The 22352-nt window shown below is 41.4% G+C and overlaps 1 protein-coding gene across 1 annotated transcript in view; it reads left to right on the top strand.

Moving 5' to 3' along the window:
* DHRS3 (dehydrogenase/reductase 3) overlaps positions 1-20882 on the top strand; it is a 29682-nt gene extending 8800 nt beyond the window's left edge. The window contains exons 2-6 of the mRNA XM_075839510.1: positions 14914-15057; positions 15522-15641; positions 17059-17297; positions 18186-18311; positions 19915-20882. Coding sequence (XP_075695625.1) covers positions 14914-15057; positions 15522-15641; positions 17059-17297; positions 18186-18311; positions 19915-19999 — 714 coding nt within the window. The 3' untranslated portion in view covers positions 20000-20882. The remainder of the gene's footprint in view (positions 1-14913; positions 15058-15521; positions 15642-17058; positions 17298-18185; positions 18312-19914) is intronic.
* The last annotated feature ends 1470 nt before the right edge of the window (positions 20883-22352 follow it).

Genomic DNA, 22352 nt, shown 5'->3' with positions numbered 1-22352 from the left:
GTTCATACTGGGATACATTATATAAGTCATAGCTATCCTGATGTTAAAGTGTACTGGAGGTCAAGAGTTCAGCTAATTTCTCTTGCCAGAAATGACTAAATTGACGGCAGGAGATGTGACAAAAAGAGCTGGAGGCCTGGTCGCTTAGACAGGGGAGTCTTTTGGCATCATGATGTTGCGTAATTTGACCGGACCTTCCGTTCTCTCGAATGAGTCTCCCGCCATCCCTTTGAAACCTCTGGTGAGAGATGTGGCAGAACTCGTAATTGGACGTAAACCTTGGCAACTACCAAAGATATTGTCAAATATCTCCACAACAGTTAAGAAGAAAGACCGGACATTTTTGACCCCGGTACACAGCCAGTTGTTTAGACCTATCTCTAGTTCACAGCCTTGTCAATGAAATTGCATTTTTTTTGTGTTATCTTGAATGTTCTTCTGGAAGAAGAGTCTGTCATTTGTATAAACATTAAAATGTCCTTGGTTCTTGATTCAGTACTATGGATGCTAATGTCAATGAGTGTAGAGAAACCGCAGTCCGTGACCAAAGGAAACCAGCAGAATTCGAAATGTGACTCTAAATAAAGGATTTGAAAAATGATGTTCGGTCTAAATGTCTCAAATTTGCCTTTGATTTATAAGTAACTCGGACCACGTCTACTGATCATTGCCACTGAAATTGATCTAAGATGCTAATATTTGTGTCATCGGGACAGGCCCTGGTGAATCTTTCAGTCGTAACCGATAAACAAGCTATCGGCACTTATTATTTTCTATTGACCTACAGTATATGAAAGTTTTTGAAAATTGTTGTGCGCCGCCATATGGTAACTGCATATAGAACCATATCAGGGTATTCTTCCATAGGATCAGTTTGCACTGCGTTTTTTTGACGTGGAAACGCCCAAATCGCTCCCCATTCATTTCAATGGAAGGCAGAGGCATTTCTTTTCTCGGGCGGCTATTGGCCACTGGTGGAAAAAAAAAGCGGCATGCTCTATCTTTGAGCGGCTTCCACCTCTGACATACCATTGAAATCAGTGGGAGGCAGAAAAACCTGCAAACAACACAAAAGCGGCAAACAACACTGGCAATTCAAAGTCTTCCTCAAAATTCCTGAAGGAAAAATATCAGTTTGAACTAGGCCTTAGAAGAAATGCCTCTAGGGGAGAATTTCTCCATTATATGGCATCCAATGAAACCGGGCACAACTTGTTTTTCTCACAGGAAAAACCTCTTTGTACCTTTTGTATGAAGTCTGAGGCATGTGGAGGTACAGTATGGGCTTGTTGATTTATATGAATGCAGTATTATCCAACATGGGACTTGCATGGAGACGTAATACGGACATATGCATGAGGCCTTATACTTCTCCTCCCATTAGAAGCCAATCCCTGTTTTGGAGGAAACTGTGTGAGCCTTAAAGGGGTTGCCTCATGAAGACAACACAACCCCTGTCTATATGCTTTATAATGGAATCTGGATGTCCTAGAGGGTCGTCCCCAATTTGGGACCTCAGTCTATGAGGCAGAACAGAAAGCTGTTCTGTAAGACTGGCTCCAGTTCTGGTGAACTTGAGTCGTCCATATATTACATGGACATGTAATACAACATTACAGCTGCAGCTATTGGCCAGCGGTGTCAGGTGCTAGACCTGCGGCAATCATTTGCTCCCATTTAAAAAAAAACTAAAAACTTTTCATTTTGGATCCAATTTCAGTTCTGGCAAAAAGTAAATAAACCTTATATCAGCAAAAGCACAGGAACCGCTTAGTGGAACTATGACCTGAAAGTGGAGATCTACCCTAAACTTCCGATATACCCTAAACTTCTATAGCATACCAGATGTCCAACAACGTCTTCAGCTATTTCAGAACGGCATATCATTAGTAAATGGTACATGACAAATGCAGGCCACAGTTTACAATTACCCTTCCGTTCCTATCGGCTCTATTTTTTTGATTCTACGAACATCAATAATTGTTACTGACAAAATGTTTCACCGACGTTCCCCTGGAGGCCTTGAAGTTGTTGAACGTTTTCCTCACTTGCCTTATTGTCCTTGTTCTCCTATTACACAGCAAACAGTCGTAGAATTGCAGATAATTGTCCTCAATTTAAGATAACGAGGATGAAAATGTTTCCCTTCTGTCCGTTCCCTTTTAGACCAGTATAAGGAAAGGGAAATTTAGTTCTATCTGGGATTTCAGACGTCCATTCTTGAAGATGATCCAGGACTTTGCAATTCATTCTGCCCGGGAGCATCGAGCTCTTTCTCCAGTGATTTATGGATGGTATTGATTTTTTTCACAGTACATTGAGTTTGAATTATCAAGTGCTGAAGCAAGGCTATTTGTCTATAAAAATACCATTACGGATATTAGTCATGAAATGGCTTTCTAAATGCCAGTGGGTGCGATATGAACGAGATTGAACCCTGCAGGGCAGCAGTCGCTTACATTAAGATGGATTTGTGACCTTTGTTTTTTCACATTATGTAATTTGCCATAGAACTTTTTTCTTTTTTTTTGCTTTACCTCAATGACGCCCTGTGATATATTTGTTGACCTCCATAGAGCATTTACATAACTTATTGTGTAGAAGTGATTGACCCATAAGGAGAAACTTTCTGTGAACGGTCGCCTATTGCTAGTGTTATGTTGCTGCATTTCCCTAACTTGTCCTCTAGTGTTTAGTGTATTCAGCCATTTTTGAAATTTCAGTTTTTTAGTCTCCCGCAACTGGAAAATATACTGGATAACCACCAATAACCATGAGATTATACATGGTGGAGTCACATTATTATGACCATCTCCTACTTTCGACGTTGGCAGCGCGTAGCCCATGAAGGAAGTGATGTGTCGTGGGCTGGCTTGGTGGGTATATAAGGTGGGCGATAGGATGTCTGAACACATATCACTCATTGATAAATCACCCCTTTTACCTATGACAACAGAGTTGCAAAAAGTGCTGATTATTGGCTTTTGGGCCAAGTGTGGCGGTATTTCTCACACAGCGCAGTTTGTGAACTGTCTGCGTGCTGTTGTGGTGACAGTGCATCGTGAGTGGACAAATGGCACCATTGGGAATAACCAAAGGGGAAACTGTGGAGCATCATGTGCCATTGATGTGAGAGGTGAAGCTACGAAGGTGCACGAGGGCCGAACGACACGCTACAGTGGAGCAGCTCACCATGAAAATCAACCAGGGGGTTACCTGACGTGTGTCTAAAACAACAGTTCAGCGAACCCTACTGCGTATGGGGCTCCGAAGCAGACGGATGGTCACTGCATCGGAAAAAAGGCTTGAATTTGCACGGCAGTATCGAAATTGGACCACCGATGATTGGTAAAGGGTTGCCTTCTCCGATGTGTCACATTTTCTGCTTCATGGAACGGATGGACATTGGTGTGTCTGACGAGAAACATAAGAGAACAAACACCCTGCAACCATTGCTGGAAGAACACAAGCTGGTGGCGGCAGCGTTATGGTCTGGGGAATTTTTTCATGGCATTCTTTGGGCCACTCACCCATGAAGGCTCTGAACCGATTTGGGTATGAATCCATCACTGCAGATCACGTCCCCCCATACATGATGTTTGTCTTTTCTGTGACAGATGGAATCTTCCAGTAAGACAATGCGATGTGTAACACGGCTATAAATGTCCGACAGTGGTTGGAAGAGCACGACAAAGACTTCCAAATACTTCCCTGGCCCCCTAATTCGCCAGACTTGAACCCAATTGAGCATCTGTGGGACCTCGATCGTCATATTCGCTCTATGGATCCTCCCCCACGCACCCTCCAGCAAATGTGGGATCCACTGCAGTCAGCACGGCTCCAGATACCTGAGACAACCGGCCAGCACCTTATTGAGTCACTGCCCGCCCGTCTAGCTGCTGTCCGTGCTGCACACGGCGGTCACTCTGGATATTACCTAGTGGTCATAATAACGTGACTCGACTCTGTATAGAACTTCACCGAACCTGCAGATTTCGCCAATTGGCCGACAATCTAATGTGTACGTAGGATTCTCCTCGATGTCAGATCTTGGGAAGGGGGGGAGGTACATGTTTAATTTCACCATGCCCGATTCTTGTTACCATGAAAGAGGTATATGACAATGGCTTATTCACCTGCCCCCCTATTGAAATAAACACACACGCCTAGTCAATCCGGGTGTTCATGTTTATGAAGTCAGGTGAAATTGCTGTCGGACAAAAAAAAAGTGTTCGACTGACCGCTATCTCGAGTATGCCCACCTTAACGCAGACCCTGATGTATAAATTTGTCTTGATATTCAGCTTCACCTCTGTTCTCTATTTCTTGCCTGTAGGTGTACATGTCTGTTTCCCATTTTCTTCATCATGAACCAAGAAAAGGCAGGTTGCACAATGTTGAAGATCCTGCTTGGACGGGAGAGTTTCGTAGTGTGCCGAAGTGTATGAACATTTTGGAAAGCCCTATAGAATGTAGAATGTTAATAGAACCATAAAAACTGCACATCCTAAGCCCTGCTGCATCGGAGGCCACAAGTTATGAGGACCCTTCTGTGGTAGCAGTTTAAAGCCCCCCTTGCTTTTTTTTCTTAACACTGATTTTGAAAAGGGATTTTCATTCCTTTGAAGCCCCTTTTATTTTTATGTCCACGTCTTTCATTTGTTAATTTCTTTCTTCTTGGCCTTCAAGAACACACTAGTTCTGCTTCCATTATAGGAAAGTCAGTGGGTGGGTGACTTGCTTTCAGTACAGGAAAGAAAGAAAGAAAGAAAGAAAGAAAGAAAGAAAGAAAGAAAGAAAGAAAGAAAGAAAGAAAGAAAGAAAGAAAGAAAGAAAGAAAGAAAGAAAGAAAGAAAGAAAGAGAGGCATAGGTAATGAAGTATCCGTAGTAATGGCCTTTCATCAGTATCTCACCATAGAGAATTTTGTATATAGTCATTACAATTGGGAATGAACTCTCCAAGATGGTTTCTAGAAGACGTCCGCTGCCATTCAGTCTAAAGTAAAATGAGTTGTATTGTTAATTGTAGATATGGGTTTCACCCGTAAAAATCCAATATATTTTACAGCGGAGGAAGATCTTGCACATTGAACTTGAAACAACGAAACAATTATGTCATTACCATTGGACACACAGATTATAATCTGTGATAGATTGTGTTAGTCTCCCAGTAGAAGACTATAGACCTTAAGCATGTCCATAGACTTATATTGGTGTGGCCGTTGGTGCAATGGTGACAAATCTCCTAAACGTGGCAGTCCATTGTAACTTTTCATGGCAGCCACGTCACCAACGGTTGAAGGATGGATTCTTGGAATGTGTCGTCCTATTGTCTGCTTCTTCCTTGTATGAAGACCCAGCACAAGCGGTGGTCTAGCTCTAGTTCTCGATATGTGCACGTAAAGCCAATTTTACCCATGGTCTTCTGCTTGTATTATTAAAGAGGCTCTGTCACTAGTTTAGTAATGCCCTATCTCCTAGCTAATCTAATAGGCGCTGTCACACTGATAATACTAGTGAAAATTTTGACCCAAAATGTTTATTATTTTAAAAGTTATGAGCTCTTTTCTAAATATACAAATGGGGCTATACTAGCCAAGTGGGCGTCAACACCAGTGATTTTCCTGAGGTGGAGCCTCCTCACAGCCTCTGACGCTGTCCTATCAGCATGAATCTGCTTCACACAGTGTGAGAGACTGAGGCTGCAGGGAAGGGGGATCATTTAAAACAGCCATATCTTGGGTTGTGGACCACCTAGAACAGCAGTTCTGGTGTTATATGAAAGATGAGATTCTACTCTTTCATATGACACCAGGATATAGCTGTGAAACAACCTGAGGTATCACCAGTTAAAAACACAGTTGGGAATGGAAGCTGTGTACTATATGATCACGCTGTGTTGCTGGACATTACACCACCCAGAGTAAAAAGAAAGTCACCTCCCATTTGGCTATTATAGCCACATTAGCATATTTAGAAAAATGCTCATAACTTTGCAAATAATTAATGTTTTTGATTAAAAATTACACTGTAGTTATCAGCACCATGGCACCTATTAGATTAGTTAGGAGATAGGGCATTAATAAACTAGTGGCAGATCCTCCCCTCTAAAAGGTTATTATCTATCTGCCCTCATTTCAAAGGACTTCAAAAGCTTAGAGAGTTTTATTAGGCCAGTGTGACCCGAAGATTACAGTCTTATCTTATTTGAAGAGTTGACTGACTGTTTTATAAAAAAAAAAAAAAAAAAGCCTTGAACTCTAACAGCCTTTGATGTTGCCTTGGCTGTCTTTATACAGAACCCAGCTCCCTGTCTCCCATTGACCATTTGGGAAGGGCGGTGTGTAAACTGAACTACTGGCCAGACCGTTGTTTTGCAGCCTTGAATAAAATGTAAATTGTCTGCTGAGATTTCATCTTGGGTGAATTACTTTTAAATTTTTCTTTATTTCTACGGGGACCCTTGTCCAAAGGCTGTTGTCAGGAAGGAACCCAGAATGGATTTCTCCGGTCTTATCCTATTGTGTCCCTGAAGATAAGTGGCATGAGATGTCTCCAACATTGCCCCCTAATCTTTACGCAATACAATTTAACATGATTGGAGCTAAACTGGAGTATGAATGTACCCCTGCAATGAAATGAGACCATTGAGCCATCAAATCAGATGACCCATATCTACCCTATAGATATGCAAATGAGCTCTCCTATTGGTAGCTACCTTGTACGATAATGGCCGACCCATTAAAGAGCCTTGAAACATGACTAGGAACATCAGCATTGCCTGTTAGACTCCCTACACCAGCTTTATCTCCCCACAGAGAACCAGTTCCCTCCAGGGTCCCCTATAGAAACATATATTGCTGTATGAAGTAACCAGACTTTGGGTTCCATATCTGTTAAAGTTTAGGTCAATTTGGGCGTGAATTATAGTTTGATAAGTTCTTGGGTAACTTGGTTCGGACACCTAAAGAACATTCCCCATGTTCATGTGTACTCGTGAGATTACTACAATGGTATGAGTCTTTGAGCTAGGGCTCTTACTGATGCCAGGAACAAGGAGTCCTGCCATTTAACTGCTAAACCTTGCCAACTGGCTATTATTCCTGGCTACGGAAAACTCCAGTTCTCCCAAAGGGCATCTGGCAGTTAACCGAGTGGTAGGAGCCCATCGTCCAAGGCATTAGTGAGATATTGGCTTGAAGAGCCCACCCACTTTAATCTTCTGACATACCCAAGGATATGTAAAACGACTTGAAATTGGCTCATTTAATAGGGTCGTACAGATCAGTCTTTCAATATTAAAATAATAAACAATATATGGGATTGGTTTTGGAGCTGTTGGTATGAAGAGATGTTGAAAGCTTATAGCTGAAGGCCACAATTTGTACAGCGCTCATTCCTTCATTTGTGTAATAGTATTCTGTAGAGCGATTCCAGGAATGATTATACCAGTTCTCCAGAGTCTTAAAAAAACCTCCCGAATTAGAGGCAATCTTAATTTCCCAAAGGGAAGATGAAAGGAACTTCTCATGGCTGGGTCTAATTATTAGGTATCCCGAGCTTATTAATCACAGATTACATTTATATTCTTGAGATAAAGGGATTTAGGTGACCTCTTTATGAAGACGTGTTTTATATTTTTACATGTAATATGTGGTTTCGATAAGTAGCCGTCTCGTTCTCTAAACTTGGATTAATATGTTAGTAGTTTTCCAGAACACACATTATTTTGCTGCTGTGGCTTTTTAGTCTCCTCCAGGACCACCTAAAAAAAATCTGGATGATTTATTAGAAGTTCTATCATTGCTTCATAATATATTCAGAGAGTTTCATGATCTTATTTCATTGTTGGTCTATAGGTGATTATTTTGCATGGCAGATTGGGTAAAAGGGGCTGAACCAACGAGGTTAACATCTCATAAATTTAGCTGGGGTGGGGTTGGCAAAGCTTATATGTGAGGACTTCCCTCAGTGATCTATTTAGCTTGTTTGCAGTGCTATTTGACATATTCTAAGGCTGGGTTCACACAGAGTCTTTTGACGAGGAAACCGCGCCGCAAAACTCGCCAAAAATGTCCCGAAAATGCCTCCCATTGATTTCAATGGGAGGCGGAGGTGTCTTTTTTTTTTCCCGCGAGCAGTAAAACCGTCTCTTGGGAGAAAGGAGGGACATGCCCTATTTTCGGGCGTTTACGCCTCTGACCTCCCATTGACATCAATGGGAGGCAGAGAAAGTGTATTTCGCAGAGTTTTATGCCCGCGGCACTCAATGGCCACGGGTGAAAAACGCAGCAAAAATCCGCGTGCAGGGAGAGGAAATTCTGCCTCAAACTTCCAAACGGTATCTGTGAACCCAGCCTTAGCCTCCTGAGAAATATTCTATTTTTAAGGAGTACCAGATCACATCATGTGATCCCTATCGTAACATCTGACTATCCAAGTTGGCACACTGAGGAGATTGAAGATGCCGGATATGGTCCTACTCCTATATGTGGTCCATTTTTTTAAAGTAGATACCCTTTACATCTCTTCTAGAACCTCTAGCATCAATGCTTTCATATTAACCGCTCTCTTTATGGAACCATTACCACCTTAGGCCAAAAATATGTCGCCATTCCCTAGTAGCATTTTTTTTTTTTTTTTTTCTTCGTATCCGGCTGACTCCATGTGTCTTCTTTATTTGCATCCTTTCCTTCCTAACACCCAGCGGCCACTTCTCAGGAACCCAATGTGTCATTTCCCACCAGTTTTTATGACTTTCTTCCATCAAAAACATATCCTGTGTCAAATACCCGGTGCCCAAGACACATGAAATGAGGAGAGAATATAAAAGTGCAGGAGCATCAAAGGCTTGCACTGTCTCCATTGTCTTTCTCTTTTAGTAAAGCTCTTGTGGTTTGGTCAGTGACACTTTAGCCCCTGCGTGAGTCTGCGTATAGCAGGAGAGGGAGCGTTGGCACCTTCTCATTTACAGCCCAGGGTTCATCGGCAGGTCAGCCAATTCTTAATGACATCACTACACTTGTTTACCACTCTCGGAGGAAGTGCGGCAATGATGGGCTCCAGTACTTAGCAATGACTATGCCTACCCTAGCTATGCCAGACGGGGCATGGACAAGTTAACGGTACCAGATCTCCTACAGCAAATGGCTGGCACCGATCCAACCCACCCCCATAATTGGCAAGTTTACGGATGCCTTCCATTCCCATTTTTTTCTTTGATGGTCTATTCGTCTATAACTACTGCAGGTTCTGTGGCTTTACAATGAAAAGTCTTTTACAGTCGGAGTCTCATGTGTAATATAAAAACTCTGTCTGCAGCCTACACCCTAAAAATATGGATTTTGTCCTCTTATGTGGGTACACGGTATCGGAAAACCCATTAGACAATAGCTTGGACTATAATATAATGCACTAGAAACATTCATAGCAATGGGCATATCCTGTCCATATAGAGCTGCCTACCAGGAGCACTGGTAAATAAATAATGCCCCCCATCCTATACCATTTGATCATGCAATCAGTTTAGACTCTTTAAAATTTGTGGTATGTCAACATTTCGTTTTTTGGGGGGTCTTTTCCGTATCCCACATCGCTGTACGTTTTTCTACATGGAACTGCCCATCTTCTAACATGTTAGGGGTTAATGTGTATGTTAGGGTGCCTCTCCTTTGTATTCGTTCAGGCATAATCTTGAGTTGATCATGTCCCTTCCATAAGTAAGCAATACTTTCCTCTGGACTTTTTCCAAAATTTTCCATGGTTTTCGGATATAGGACCTGCACCATCGCACTACCGCTGAATGCAGCCTTACCTCCCCCATTTGCTTAAGTTTTACAGAGTAACTTTTTGAGACCCTTGAAGCCGTAAGGAGACTGCACTTACGATGACCCTAACCTCGTGTTAATAGGATTGCAAAAGTTGACTCCTACTTGACCTTTTTTTGCAAACAACCTACCCACACCCTACCTTGTTTTAATAATTCCACAAAAGAATGGGCATGTGAGGCTTAATCTACAGTTGTGCATATTCAGGATTGGTAAGTGGTTGGCCTTGTCACCTCCACAATACTGTATTTGGATAACAATGGCCGAGAGAGACAAGTGATTTGTTTTTAGTTAAAACTAATTGCAAAGTGTTAGCAGATTAGTGGTTATTAGCATTAAACCTTTGCATTCGGTTCATTGTGAGAAGTTTACTGGAACTTACTGGTTTGACCACATGGACGATGCGTTTCTATCAGTCTTATCTAAATGAAGCTTTTTGCATTGCCAAAAAAAGTCTGGAGAAAGCGATTTTATTGCTCATATTGAATTGTCAAGAATTTTTGGTATTTTTAACCCTCATTAAATGGATGATCAAAATCTTTATTATGTGAACAGAAAAACATATAGCACAAAGCAAATAGGAGCTCATAGGGTCATTGGCTCAATGACCCCACGATCGTGAGTACAAAAGTGCATGTTTTTTTTCAACACCGCGCCGCTCTTGTTTGGTGGCTGTGCCTGGTATTACAGCCCAGCCGCATTCATTTGGTTCATGGATAAGAGCAGTGCTGTGTCTGGTGAAATTACACTGAGCGTTCATTCTTATGATTGGCTGGATTCGTTCCCGCACCTATCAAACATTGATGACTTTATCTTGGGATAATCCATCAATGTTAAATGCGTGAAAACCTCTTTAAGACTCCGTTCACAATGGTGTCATGGCTTGTGTTTATAGCAAAAGCCATGACGCTTTGCCAGATCCGTTGCATGACACCCAACACACACCATTGGCTTATAAATGCTATCAAAAGTGACCGAAAGCTCCATTAAACCCCTGAACGAAGAACCAAATGGCAGTGTCAATCTAATTCTATACCAAATGGCTAGAGAATATATTGACTACGTTGCAGTTTTTCTAACCTCTTGTCTTCCAAAAAACATGGCGCCAGACTTGTTCGGAAGACTTTCAACCCTCTCATCTTTGTAGATGTGTTGTGTATGTTAGGCCCAATACCAATTCATGGTATTCCCTATTAGGGAATTGTATAATCGGCAATTCCTTAATATATTGCTATTCTACTTGTAGAAGCTGGAATGAACTCCTCCTAGAACACGGCCACTTTGTTGCAATGAGGACATTTATGATCTCGTCAATTCCAACATTTAGCACATTCGAGACAAATCTTCCATCCTAATTTCTGCTTTTCTGAATGCTTATTTTCCAGAACTTAGACTTGTGCACCTGGATGGACAGGATAAGATAAAATAGTTTCCTTTTTTAACCGGTTTCCTGTACTTGACACTCAGACGGAAGCAGAAGTTGACTTGTAGACCAGACAAAACATGGGTGTCCACCTCATTGCTCACTAGGAGGACACAAAATACATTGGTACAGCTGAGACTGTTGGAATTATCCATTTCCTTTACCTTGTGCCAACATGATATGTAGAAACCAAATTGAAAGAGGGCGTAAAAACATAATCAATTTACTTTAGAAGATAAACCCCCTGAGAAGACTTCTAATTTAGCAGTAAATATGTCTTCACCAAGATGTCCAGATGCAGGTGGTATCAACAGGTACGACTTTCATTACAATGCATCAGTGACCCAAAATTCGGCTTCATCCTCATGACCGATCATGAGAAGCAATCCATGTATATGAATGTTTTTGGGTTTCTTTCGGAGGTTTTTTTTCTTACCAGATGGAGTAGGCATCTCCAAAAATGGATGGTAATTGCCTCTTCATAAGGAACCCAATCCTAATACTTCCGACTCTTCTGTCAAGAGAAATGAAGCTCGATTTAGTTACATAGAGTTCTTCAAAAATACCTTCTCAAGTGACACCATGTATTCAATGTACAGATGAAACCGGCCTTTCACTATTCACCGTTATATAACATTTTACCAAATCCGTAATCCTATCAAACCTCAGTATTGTCCAGCGTAATTTGTGCTAATTAAAAGAGGGGGTGGGGGTTCCTGAAATAGTTTCAGGTGGCCTCTCAGATCATTGCCATCTACTCAATTCTGATTATCAGGTGGCTTACATTGTCCGCTGCAGAATAATGCGCGCACATTCCACCTGCCTCGAGGGCTGCCAGCCCCCCTGGGGTCAATGAGAGGTAACATCAGGGCAGAATGCTTTTCAGGGCAGGCCTGACTCTACAGGGATTTGCCGCCTCACCGGGCCGCTGCCCTAGTCAATTTTCTGGTCAGTAATTATTTGAAAGAAGAGTGTGTCTTGTTCAGTAGGGAGGTAATCAAAGAGAATAGTGTCTGGATCCCATCCAGGAGGGGAAGCTATCTGTCCATGAACTTTACAAAGTGTGCAAAACTTTTTTTTGTTCTTTATTGAATACGGGTGATTTATTTTTACTGATTTTTTACATTTTTATTTTCTTTTTAAACTCCAGTAAAAATCACATTTCCTGTCAACTGTAATAAAACCTTTATTACCTAACGTGTCTGGTCTGCAGGTGACCGGTGTATTGTTAATTTTTACGAGGTCATCCACTGGGTGGTGTAAACGAAAAAGTCTCTTTGTTCCTTTTTAATCTTGGAGCAGTACAGACCGTGAACTTTCGCCCCATATGTTAGAAAACATCTGGTAGCTATAATGAAGACATGGTGACCTTCATGTACTGCATGAACTAGGTGGATATGATCAGATCGGGGGAAACGGGACTGTGATTGTGCTGTTGAGTGTTTAGACACGTGGATTTATTTTTAGGTCATTTTATCCTTTTTTTTTTTTTTACGGGAGACTGGTCATAAGAAAAGTGAAGCTCTTGTGTACTTCGTTGGAAGTATAGTTATATAGAATTGATGACACTAAGTATTGAGTGACCGGATTTCTTTAAGGCCAGGTGCCCACTCTCACATTGAAGCCCTTTCATTGCCAGCTGTGCTATTTTTTACTCTTTTTGTGGGGCAATGTTTTTGTTTTTATTTTAGAATTATGAAAGGATAATGCAAATGTATCTGACTGTCGGCACAAAAGGCGACCCACCAGCCCCACCCCCATTGATCACTTCTATAAAAAGATTAGCTATATTCCTATGTCGTGCAATAAGGAATAGTGGCCATCTGCTACATGCTGGTGGTGCATCCTGCAATATATAGTATACCGTTGCTGTTGGTTTTTTTGTGTTTTTTTTTTTTTTTTTAGAAACAGCGCCACTCTCGACCATGGTCTGTGTCTGATATTGCAGCTTTTTTGTAATCTCATAGGACCCCTTTAAGATCGGCGTTACCCTTTAAGAACACGCATTCCATTCACAGGTGCAAATCTTTGTATCTACCTCCGTGTTAAAGGGACAGGATCACTAAAATACAGAAACATTTGTGCGATTGCATTGTTACATGCAACACGGATTATCAGCAGAAAAGCATCTACCGGATTATCAGTACGTATATAAAAGTCTCAATGGATTGTGATTTGGGCTACTTGGCTATCATCCTGATAGATACCATAGGCTTTTTCACCAACACGATGAAACTCCTGTGATCCACCTACCTCCTATAATAGGGTGATAATTCTTTGTGTCAAAATGAAGGTAAAGGATCCTTGAGGACATGGAGTCACATACATAATATATATCGGATATATATATATATATTATAAAATATATAAGATATATATATATATATATATGCTTTTGTGCATTGTTTCAATGGTTTTGGATATTACAATAGCACAGAATATTTTGCAGGAGAACTAGGATTTGCTGTAATTATATGTTTGCTCAGGCCATAAAGTCTCCTATAATTCCCTTTTATGGCCACAATAAGATGGTAACACTGACTGTATCTAGGGAGATCATCAGGAATATAAATAGTGGTAAACCGGCTTTGATCCCTGTCCTGACCAGAGCTCAATGCAACGTGATCAAAGTCCAAAATTGTCCCATCAATGAAGCAAATTGGCCGTTACTTTACTGGGCCACAAACTTCCATCAGTTCTTGCATCCTATCAGATCAGTGGTCTCCAAACTGTGGTTCTCCAGCTGTTGTAAAACTACAACTCCCATCATGCCGGATAACTTATCACAGATTAATTTGTTATCAGGGAAATGGTCATTTTGGGCCCAAGAATGGTGCCATCAGCAGAACTATCTGGGTGGGTAAAAGGGGACTATAGTGGGAAAAGACAACATTTATTGGCCCCATTGATGTAAATCTGTATTTTTTTTCGACTTATTTCTTGCCCTACAAAATGGGAAATTCTGCCACCTAGTGGTAAAGCAAAAAAGCCATGCCTTCCCCATCGAATAAACTCTTACCTTGTGTCTGAAAGACTTTTTTTGCCGTCAATCACTTAGGCCCTGTTCACACAAAAAAGTGTCGTATGCACTAACAATGCGCTTTCCCATTGATGTTAATGGGAAGCTTAAATCATGTGTTTTTGACGCGTTTTTCGGCGCATAAAAATTGAAAACTCGTCATACACGCCGTATGACACGTTTTCGATTTTTATGCGCCGAAAAATGCGTAAAAAACACATGACTTAAGCTTCCCATTAACATCAATGGGAAAGCGCATTGTTAGTGCATACGACTTTTTTTTGTAAGCGCGCATTTCATAAAAAAAGAAGCGTCAGGACAATTCTTTGGCACGTAAAAAAACGCGCCTAATTCCCTTAATCAATGGGAGTCCTAATTGCGTGGCAAAAAAGCGCCGAAAACGCGTCAGAAGCGCTTTACAAAAATGCTAAAAATTTTTACACGTCGTTGTTTTTTTGTGTTTTTTTTTTTTAGCGCTGGGAGAACAGGGCCTTAAAGAAGTTGTCTGGTTTAAGAAGAACCTTTTCAAATAGGGCTCTCCTGTTCTCGCTCCTTAACCTCAACATTTCATGAAAAACCTGGTTGTAGCGCTGGATCTATTCAGAATGTGTATTTAATGTGTTGTTTTTTTTTGTCTTTGTAGATAATTTTATGGGGAAGAACAGAAAAATGCCTCAAGGAAACTGCTGAAGAAATTAAACAGATGGGGACTGAATGCCATTATTTTATTTGTGACGTTGGCAACAGAGAAGAAGTTTACCAGCAAGCGAAGGCAGTCCGGGAAAAGGTAAGACCCAATAGTGCACATAGCATGGAGGGAGCCCATGCAGCTTCTATGGGGCCCCTAGAAAGAGGGGGACCTATTCCAAGCTGGTCTGGTCCCTATTTTAATGGGTGGGAAGAAACTGCACATGAATGTGGTGTGTCCAGTAGAATAGATACTTGCGGCATGAAATGAGATGGGGGCACTAGGACTCTCTGTGGTGGCGTCAAGCAGATCCTGAAAGGGGCCTTATTTGTATCTTTGCTTTGAGGCCATCTCACTCCCCTGTCCAGACTACTATGGATAGAGGGGAAGCTCTTCTTGGGATCTTACGTACTTCTTGACCCTATTGATATCATATTGCCCTTCCCAGTACAGATGCACCAGTCTAACAATGTCCTTGTATTTTAATTTGGTTTGATCTATGGAACAATTTCTGGCATTGATTTGTATTTTGTACACTTTTTTAAATTTTTTTAATTTTCCAGGTTGGCGATGTCACCATTTTAGTAAACAATGCTGCAGTTGTTCATGGGAAGAGCTTTATGGACAGCGATGACGATGCTCTTCTGAAGTCCCAACACATAAACACATTAGGACAGTTTTGGGTGAGTTACTGTTCCAGTTCTTCCACCTTTTTGAAAAGTGTCTAGTGAGGCGCAAACATCTTTTTCTTTTTGGCGCAAATCAATAATACATTTTCTAAACTTGATTTGCCCCCCCCCCCCCCAAAAAAAAAAGCAGAATTCTGGCGCAAGAACGATAATAAATCTGCCCCTATATTTATATATGGAAATGGCACACCCTGGGATTAGTGATAACTCTGACCCCAGGGTGAAGCTTTGGCACTGCTTGGCACTTTATAGAAATTAATTGAGTATGACCATGACACTCAACTTTAAGGCCGGACATTTTAGTGCCTGCATTACAATGACATCTGAGATAGTATCCTATGTTGGGCAAAGTTGAGATCAGTAGAATCATAGGTGGTCTGGGTGCAGCTGTAATGTGTTAAAATGCCACCACATCATTTGTAAAAAGAATTGTCCAGTTTAAAGAACCCATTTTCATACACCCTATTAGGGAATTCTGAGTTAATAGGGGGGGGTGGTCAAGGAGCATCTCTCTCGCTCTGGAGGACCTGTCCTGTATTATAGAGACAACCTATTGATGTGAATGAGCATTGTGTAGTTCATAGTTTTCCCTGTGGTGGCGCCGCAGGGGAATTGAACACTTTCAGCCAGGTATCCCCCACAGATGATCACTGGGGGTCCCAGCAGGTGGACACTTTGTGGTCTGCTTATTGTCTGCTTACAGAAGCGCTCGGGTGTGCACTGTGCCACTTCGTTTCTGATCGGCTTTCCAAGCTTCTGCTTCATTTAATCGATCGGTGGGGGTCTCAGTGCTCAAACCCCCACTGATGAAAACTTATGACGTCAAAAGTTTTTTAAAAGTTTAGTTGCCCTTTAATTCTACTAGATCAGTGTCAGCAAAATGAGAACCGTTCTCTTTCCAGAGCAATATTCTGCCATCTTAGGGTATGTGCACATGACCTCTTTTCAGACGTAATGGAGGCGTTTTACGCCTCGAATTACGCCTCCAATACGTCGGCAAAAATCTGCCCATTGCTTGCAATGGGTCATACGATGTTCTGTGCAGACGAGCTGTCGTTTTACGTATCACTGTCAAAATACGGCGCGTAAAATGACGGCTCGTCAAAAGAAGTGCAGGACACTTCTTGGGACGTTTTTGGAGCCGTTTTCTCATAGACTCTATTGAAAACAGATCCAAAAACGGCCGTAGACAATGCTACGAAAAACGCGAGTTGCTCAAAAAACTTCTGAAAATCAGGAGTTGTTTTCCATTGAAAACAGCTCCGTATTTTCAGACGTATTTTGTTAATCGTATGAACATACCCTTACAAGTATTTACCGGTCTTAAAAGAAGCCTCGATATCCAGCTGCCTCTTTAGTATCCGCGTATATAATAATCTAATCTTACATTGACGTTCTTGTCTTGTTGCAGACTACTAAGGCTTTCCTGCCGCGCATGTTGGAGTTACAGAATGGACACATTGTCTGCATAAACTCTGTGCTGGCCTTATCAGCAATCCCTGGTGCCATTGACTACTGCACTTCTAAAGCCTCCTCCTTCGCTTTTATGGAAAGCTTGACCTTGGGGCTGTTGGACTGCCCGGGAGTTAATGCTACAACAGTATTACCCTTTCATACGAACACGGAGATGTTTCAAGGGATGAGAATCAGGTTTGTGCAGACTTAAATTCCATGTGGTAGAGTGTTGCTGCGTCTCGTTCAGGGGTGGCCATGTCAACGTCTTGCAAACAGGCGGCACATTCACGTTGCAGAAAAGTGAGATGAGATCAGTGGGTTATCATGGAGGCTCTCTGAGCACCAATTGCATTAGTTATTTCATATGTAGTATTTATTATTATTGACTTTGTCAATGCAGCCGTGAAAACCGACCAAATTTTTTGGACTTGATAAGATATATGGCACATATAATAAATGGTTAAATTACAGATTCAGCTCTATAATTTCAGTTCTATATCTAAAAATCAATGTTCCTACATGGAGAACCTAGAACAAAGGATCTATTGACTCTTGGAACCATATATCCCGTTCCTGTCAAGTGATATAATGACACGTAAGCTCCCACCTAAGAAAAGTTTGGTTCCATCCAGAATAATCATCATGAGTCAATACCCTGTGCTCACTTTGGAGCCTTTATTCATTTACTGTGATTTGGGGCACGGGGCAACATCCGTCTCGAAAGTGAAATCTCTTCATGTGCAGCCACACACTTCTGACAGTTCACAATAGAGATAGATCATGACTGGTATGCCGGGATTCTTACCGGTCGGACTGAAATGTGCCCCTACTATATGGAGCTAATACAGAGTAACGACAAAATCCACTGAGCTGATGACCGGGCCAAAATGTTGACTTGGATAGGTTTCTTTAGATTAGGGCATGTTACAGTTGCACCCAATGAATGCCAATGATCCTATGTGGTGGTTCTCTTCCCAGGACCTTCTCAACCCTTCTTGGTGCTGCCCAATGGCCATTACTTTGTATCTCACAAATGTTGCTAGACGTAACTGTATACATAATTTTTTTTCTCTTCATTTTTAGGTTTCCCCATTTATTCCCTCCTTTGAAGCCAGAAACGGTAGCTAGGAGGACGGTGGAAGCTGTGCAGAAGAATCACGCTCTGTTACTGCTCCCCTGGACAATGCACCTTCTTGTCATCTTAAAAAGGTAAGGAGAATGTTCTTGTATGACGCTCCTCAAGGTTTAGGATATGAGTAGGCTGGAAGAGGCAATGTCTACAGACTCAATTCACATGTAAATTCGGTTACTACCAGAGGTGTGACAAGTAACCATATGAACCTCACAGCTAAACTTAGAATGGGGCTCCACCATGACCACCTTCAAAAACAAGAGTTCAGGACACGAAAGCTTAGAATTATTTGGGTTTCCACTCCCATGTGTCTGACTACTTGGTCTCCTGGTGATTGGCTTTCAATATTTCACTGCTCATTACCTCTAATTGGCGATAGGGTCCCTTAAGCTGCTATATCTACTGACCTGGTAGTTACACTCAGGCTGGATTCACACGAGCATGTTTGGTTCGTAAAGGACGGAACGTATTTCGGCCGCAAGTCCCGGACCGAACACACTGCAGGGAGCCGGGCTCCTAGCATCATAGTTATGTACGACGCTAGGAGTCCCTGCCTCGCTGTGGGACAACTGTCCCGTACTGTAATCATGTTTTCAGTACGGGACAGTAGTTCCACGGAGAGGCAGGGACTCCTAGCGTTGTACATAACTATGATGCTAGGAGCCCGGCTCCCTGCAGTGTGTTCGGTCCGGAACCTGCGGCCGAAATACGTTCCGTCCTTTACGGACCGAACATGCTCGTGTGAATCCAGCCTCATGGTTGCCATACAAAAGAATCTGAAGTTTACTATGGAATCTTTTCATGAGTAGTCCTTCAGTGGTTGACTATGCAGTGGTGAAGCCGTAGATCCGATGTCTACCCGGTCGCAGTCAACATGGATCTTGTGGTTGCTTCCACCATTCTCATCAGTCTTGTCCTGTACAGATGTAGTAGACTTTAGTCCTCTGCAATTTCATGAATTTCCTGCATTATAGCTAAAGCTGGTCATACGCATTAGCTATTTGTCAGCAGATTCCACCAATTTCGATGAGATCTGCTGACTTTATAATATGTATGAGGCCAATGGTCCCCTATCTGAATATTAAAGTTTATGGGTCAAGTATAATTCTAATAAGTGATTTAGCCATCAGTTATCTTATTTGTATGGCCATCAAGATCTCTTCGTGCCCAAGGTGGGCTTTCCAAAATGTGATAGCCCACAGTCTGTGAATTACGGTCGGATGGACAATCATTTATGAAATTTCCCCTCTGAAGCACTATGGAGAAGTGCTCATTGTACCTCCGCAGCTTGGTCACAGTGCCCAATAGTTTGAACAAAGAAACATAATGGCTGAGGATCTTTTTCAAGTCAATAAATTGTGTCCCCATCTCAGTGGAGCCCTAGGCAGCCGCCTACTCTGCCTGACCCTCATCCTGGGACTGTAGATAAAGATACTCCGTTATTTATTATAATGTTTTTCCCCTCCTGCTACACTTTCTTGAGTTCTCTTAAAAGCCTCTTTCAGCATCCTGTGTTTTTGTCTTATCCCCGTCAGTTGTTTCTAAAAACAATTGCAGCAGTAAGACCGGTAGCACTTCCTTCCCCTATTGTATACATGAAACCACAGGTTGCTTCAGTTTCACGTCCTTTCTTCTCCAGACGCAGACATGATACAGTTTGTTTATCTTGTGTTTCTGCAGCATTCTTCCCCAGTCAGCACTTGAAGAAATCCACAGGTTTTCTGGATCTTATACTTGTATGAACACTTTCAAAGGGAGGACATAGATCCAGCCGAAGAATAAAGGAATAGTTAATGAGGCGGAAACGGAGACCCCTCCCCCAAAACAATCCAGACCACGGTTGTGAAGCATCGCGTCTTCGGATCTAGAAAGGCTTTCGAAGCAAAGTTGATCTTCCAAATCACAGACATTGCAGTACGGCCTCTGTTCAGGCCCCGATATCGCTGAACCGTAAAGCATCTGGAGTTTAAACGCCGATTTTATGTTTTCAAATTTTTAAAATAGAATTTTATTGTTAAAATCGGCTGATAGTGTAACGATTTACACATTTATTTTAATGTTCGGTGTTTTAATTGGATTATTCTACTGGTCACTTGTGTAATCTTGTCTTGACTTTCAGTCCTTGGAAAATGAGCCCATTGTTTAGCTTTGTTGTTCCTATTTGTCCAACTTTTTTAATTATTTTGTAGTCTATGGCCCACGTTCATCAATGTATTTGCACCTTTTTTTTAGTGCCTTTTACTCCAAAATAATGTCTAATCTGCTCTGACATATTTATTAACCATTTGCGCCAGACTTTAGATCCATTTGCACCATGCACGTCAGTTTGTGAGAATGGATTGCACAGTGCGAGCAGCTTATTGCTGGGCCGGGATTTAGACACCTTTATGAAATGCAACTTTTTTAAAAAAGTTGCAAAAATTTTTGCATCTCTACACCACACAGACCATGGCATACAAAAAAGAGGAGTCGTTTTAGGCAGTGATTTATGTAGTGACCGTTATCAAAGAGGGCAAATGCAGTCATAAATTTATCGCAACCTATTACAATAAAAAACTATTTTGGCTTAAATAATGATGATAAATGTGGGCCTATGTATCTGTTATAGTAATTTTTTCATTCCCTTTGTGGTTTATATTGTAATTTTATTTTTTTTAAAATATGTACAATTCTTTTCTTTTTTTGTCTATTTTAATTTTTTTGTGTTTTTTAGTGTTTTTTTCACTAAACAAAGCAATCACTGTTGTAATTCACCTTACAATCAAGTCGTTTTTGTTTTTTTTCATAACTAACCTTCTTGAGGTTTAATATCTAATATATCTTTAATATCTTTAGAGATTCATTTTCAAGGGCTTGAAGAAGAAAATCAGGTTTTGTACAGTTTTGTTTGTTTTTAAGTCCTATTTAAAAATAGCGAGAAGGAACCTTTTGTTCGTGCTTTGACGTTTATGTAGATGTAAATCGCAAAATGTCAAAAACGACAATAAATCTTCAGCGTTGTATGCGTCATGTTCACCAGAACAACACAAGAGCTACAGTCTGTCGTTTTAGTGACTTGTTTGTTATAATAATGAAATTAAAATATTTGAAAAAAATAATAACGAGTAATCTTTATGTATTATTATTTTGAAATGTTGGAGTCCTATAGAAATAAATGGGATCAGTGCACGGATCCGTCACGATCAATCAAACCACAAATTCCCATTACAGAGCCCACAGAGATTGTCACCTAGATTTTCACTTGCTGAATGGCATATAACTCTCATCTTCCACCCCTCTCCCTTTTTCTCATTGCTCTGACTGTTTCAAACATTAGGGCTCATTCACACAGCTGTACTATGGCTCCATTTTATACAGCGCTGTAAGGGTATGTTCACACTCAGTGTTTTCAGACGTAATTCAGGCGTTTTACACTTCGAATTACGCTTGAAAAAACGACCCCTAAAACGCCTACAAACATCTGCCTATTGCTTTCAATGGGTTTTACGGTGTTCTGTTCCCACGAGGTGTAATTTTACGAGTCGATGTCAAAATATGGCGCGTAAAAAGTCGCCCATGAAAAAGAAGTGCATGTCACTTCTTGGGCCGTTTTTGGAGCCGTTTTTGATTGACTCCATTGAAAAACAGCTCCGATAACGTCCGTAAAATACGCCGCGAAAAATGTGAGTTGCTAAAAAAATGTCTGAAAATCAGGAGCTGTTTTCGCCTGAAAACCGCTCCGTATTTTCAGACGTTTTTGGTCACTGCGTGTGAACATACCCGAATAGGGTTTCCATTGAGCTACATGAAGCCCTGTATGCCCCCAATTTTATATGGAGGCATACAGACGTTTTTGTGCCATGTTCTAAACCGTGGCATGTTGTTCCATCAGCGTACTTCTAGGGGAGAATACCTCCATACATAGGGCACCCAAGAATGCCAATATGGCAGTGCTCAGGGTTTGTACAGGCTTCGTACCCATGTGCAAGTGTCCTAATTCTCCGTCATGAACCAGGAATTCCAGGATGAACAATGCTACGTCCAGATGAGGAAACGGGGGAGGACAGGTAGGAAAAAATATTTCTTGCAGACATCCAATGTACTGTTCTTGTGCCGGCTTTGACAAGAATATGCATGGG

Source organism: Rhinoderma darwinii, chromosome 10, assembly GCF_050947455.1.
Source record: "Rhinoderma darwinii isolate aRhiDar2 chromosome 10, aRhiDar2.hap1, whole genome shotgun sequence".
Classification (NCBI taxonomy): domain Eukaryota; kingdom Metazoa; phylum Chordata; class Amphibia; order Anura; family Rhinodermatidae; genus Rhinoderma; species Rhinoderma darwinii.
Note: the sequence above shows the minus strand (reverse complement) of the source record. Positions and strands in the feature narration are given on the sequence as shown.